This window comes from Mercurialis annua, linkage group LG5 (assembly GCF_937616625.2).
Source record: "Mercurialis annua linkage group LG5, ddMerAnnu1.2, whole genome shotgun sequence".
NCBI classification, from domain to species: Eukaryota; Viridiplantae; Streptophyta; class Magnoliopsida; order Malpighiales; family Euphorbiaceae; genus Mercurialis; species Mercurialis annua.
The window spans coordinates 53,309,490-53,313,350 of record NC_065574.1 but is presented as its reverse complement, the minus strand read 5'-3'; the positions used below and the strand labels follow the sequence as shown (position 1 = coordinate 53,313,350).

At 30.1% G+C, this 3,861-nt stretch overlaps 1 protein-coding gene across 1 annotated transcript; it reads left to right on the top strand.

The window, feature by feature from the left end:
* The first annotated feature begins 488 nt into the window (after positions 1-488).
* Positions 489-2,571, top strand: LOC126679832 (gibberellin 2-beta-dioxygenase-like). Its single transcript, XM_050374837.1, has 3 exons — positions 489-1,062; positions 1,333-1,687; positions 2,081-2,571. The coding sequence occupies exons 1-3, from the start codon at positions 659-661 to the stop codon at positions 2,336-2,338; spliced, it is 1,017 nt and encodes a 338-aa protein (XP_050230794.1). The 5' UTR covers positions 489-658; the 3' UTR covers positions 2,339-2,571.
* The last annotated feature ends 1,290 nt before the right edge of the window (positions 2,572-3,861 follow it).

Here is a 3,861-nt window from a genome sequence, read left to right as displayed (position 1 = left end):
ATTTACCATCATACTCCCACTAAAATACTTTGAAATTACAAATGAAAAGTTAATTTTGTTTAAATATTATTCAACTCATTAATTCTAAATTAACATTTCATTTTAATTAATCCGATGTTCTTTTATTCATAAGCTGTTTAAATAAAAAAATTATTGATATACAAATTATTTATCTATTTCGTAATGATTTCCACTCTATAAATAGAAAATGAGATGGGTTGAGGATAAACACAAGACCCCACAACATTACAACAAAGTTTCATATTTTAAATATTGTAAATATAAAATTTTTATTTTCATAATTTGTATTTCTACACATGAAAATAAAAATAAAAAAACTATATAGTAAAGAAAAAAAGGAAAAACCATTGAAATTTCACTTCATCGATAGAAAAGATGACAAGTCGACACACAATGCCAGATGGCACTTCTTTATAGTTGCTAACGCCTCTCCTATTTCTCCTTATATATACGCATCGCCATCTTCTTCTCTATAATCTCCCCATTCACATACACTCTCTACTTTCTCTCTCTAGTTTCTCTCTCTAAAACTCATATTTATACTCACCACCTTCTCTAAAATTTCTTGTTCTTGAGTTTAATTCTTCTGCTTCTTGTTTTTTTTGGTTTGTGTTAAGTTTAAGCAATTTTTTTAAAAATGGTGGTTCTTTCTCAAACAGCATTAGACTATTACTCTCTGATGAAAACATGCAAGCCAACGTCTGGTTTATTCAATGGAATACCAGTGATTGATTTGAAAGACCCTCAAGCCAAATTTCTTATAGTTGAAGCTTGTAAGGAATTTGGTTTTTTTAAGTTGGTGAATCATGGTGTTCCGTTTGAATTCATGACAAAATTAGAGTCTTTGGCTTTGAATTTCTTTAATCTTCCTCAGTCTGAGAAGGATAAAGCTGGTCCGCCTGACCCTTTTGGCTATGGTAATAAAAGAATTGGCCCTAATGGTGATGTTGGCTGGATTGAATATCTTCTGCTCAATACAAACTCCCAAATTACTTCCCATAATATCCTCTCCATTTTCAAAGAAAACCCAGAAGTTTTCAGGTAATTAATTTGTTGTTTTCTCTTATATATTAGGTAGCTCGGACACTTCGTTCAATCTGTCCCGGTTTGGAAACATTTCGGACAGTGAAACTTCTTTTTCACATAAACAATTCTTAAAATAACACCGTTTTCGCCCTATCTGTGTCCAAGTGTTCTGTTTTTCTGTTGCTGTGTCCGTGCTACCTAGCTTATATATCATGGCTCTGTTTTTATGAAAATTTTGAAAAAACAGAGGAATAATCTGATAAATTCTTCTGTGTTAATTTATAGGTCTGCTGTGAAAGATTATATAACTGAAGTGAAGAGAATGTCCGACGAAGTGTTGGAATTGATTGCGGAAGGGTTAGGGATTAAGCCGAAGAATGTGTTGAGTAAGATGCTGAGGGATGAGAAAAGTGACTCATGTTTCAGGCTAAATTACTACCCGACGTGTCCGGAGGTTCAGCTTCAGGCATTGAGTGGTAGAAATTTGATTGGATTTGGGGAGCATACAGACCCACAGATCATATCTGTCTTGAGATCTAATAACACCACTGGGCTCCAAATCTGTTTGAAAGATGGGACTTGGGTTTCAGTTCCACCTGATCAGTCCTCCTTTTTCATCAATGTTGGTGATGCCTTGCAGGTAATTTTCAGTTACAGTTCACTATTTTTAGGGTTCGTCGTAAAATTTAAAAGTCTAGTTTTTTCACCTTTGTAGTAATTTAAACGCGTTTTTTTTTCATGAGTATTAATCATTAGTGTCGCTTCATTCATTAAAACCTGTCAAGGTGATTTAATTCGGTGAATGAAAAATAGCTTTGGTTTATCGGAATCCGGATAAACAAATTTGGATAATGTACAAATATATAGTTAAGAACATGTACAATAAATGCATGTGCTAAGGGTTATCCAAATGTTTCTATATTTTTTTATATGATAATTTTGGGAAGTCTTTAGTTTGAAGAAAAGTACAAATAGTAATATTTTTTTAACATTTTACTATTTTTTTACTGATTTGGGTTAAAATATGATGCAGGTGATGACTAATGGAAGGTTTAGAAGTGTGAAACATAGAGTTTTGGCAGACACAAAAAGATCAAGAATTTCAATGATATATTTTGGAGGCCCACCTTTGAGTCAAAAGATTGCAGCTTTACCTTGTGTAATGAAAGAAGGTGAAGAGAGTTTATATGAACAATTCACATGGTGTGAATATAAGAAGTCAGCTTATAAATCTAGGTTGGCTGATTATAGGCTTGGGGTATTTGAGAAAAATTGCAGGCCAATTGTGTAATCACAAAAAAAAAATGAAAAAAAAATGTAATTTTAGGGTTTTGTCAATGGTCAAAATTAGGTTTGAAATAGTTGACTTATGTTACTATAGATGGAAACATATAGGTTTGCTTTTTTACTTTTCTTTATGACTTTTTTTTTTATTTTTTGTTTCTATTTTTTTTTTTGCCTATAGCCATCTTTGTTTAATCGTAACATTTCTATTTATAATGCAAGTTCTTCATTATCATGTTACCACTAGTTGTTATATAATTTTTTTTCCTTTGTGTGCAATGTACTATATATTTCTCTTAACATTTTATCCAAAACTAAGAATAAATAGTAACTTTTTACTAGATGAAAAATAAAGTTAATAATTAATTTATCTAAGCATTTGATTTGTTAAAAAGAGTTTTCAAATATGATTATATTATTATTATCTCGACTATATATTCACACGATAGTATCGATCAAGCATGGAGTATAAACAAATGAAATTTTATCCTATCTTGCATTCACATATTTAATTTATAAAATGAGGTTGTCAGATAGGTTACGTATTTTCAGTCTTTCGATTAAAAACTCATATATTATATTAAATAATTTAAAAAATTAATTTGTCAAATATAGTTTTATTATTATTTCTAACATACTCGTGACCACTTCTATTGGGATTACGTGGCAAGCTAAAACTCATTCTATGGTCAATTTTCCAATTACTATCTATTTACCTTTTCTCCATTAGTTTCAAATAAATATCAAAATCACATCAAAGCCATAAATCAGAAAAGTTTTTGTGTAGAATGGTATTTGACATAATAATATTAATGTAAGCCCAAATTGGCCCACCCCTTTGTGGTTACAATTATTAGCTTCTTTATGATTCATAAAAGTTGTTATTGCACCTATTGTGCTGTTCACTGCTCTTTCATTTATAAGAAAGTTAAGGACCCAACTTATCCTCCCTCAAAAAAAAAAAAAAGGACCCAACTTATCTTCACCAATCCTATCAAACTATAATGAAAATACATACTAAACTTGGGATTTAAAAATGCAATATAATCTTTTTCATCCATATTTTAACCATTTCATTAAATGTATTCCTAAAAATATTGGACAATTTTGGATTGTTTGCAAATTGAACAATTATATCCAAAGTTAAATTTAATCAAAATTATTGAGTTTCTATTTCGTACAATTGAGTAAACTTATATAGGCAATTCCTCGCATCCTAATATATGAAATCAACGGACTAAAATATTTAAATTTATAAAAAATTAAATAATTTAATTCTTGAGAAAAATTCGAACTATACGGACTTTCGATTTGCGATCAAATTGGTTGAATTGTTCGATCCGGTTCGATTTTTAAAACACCGATAATAAATGTAATTTTGGTAGGTGTCGCTAAGAATTGAACTTCAAACCTTGTTTGAGAAAACATAGAAAATGAAACAAGTATTGATGGAAACTAATGAGGAATATTATTATTAGGTGATGGTATTTTTTTAAGAGGGAGGGAGAAAATGCTATTTGCCCCACAGAA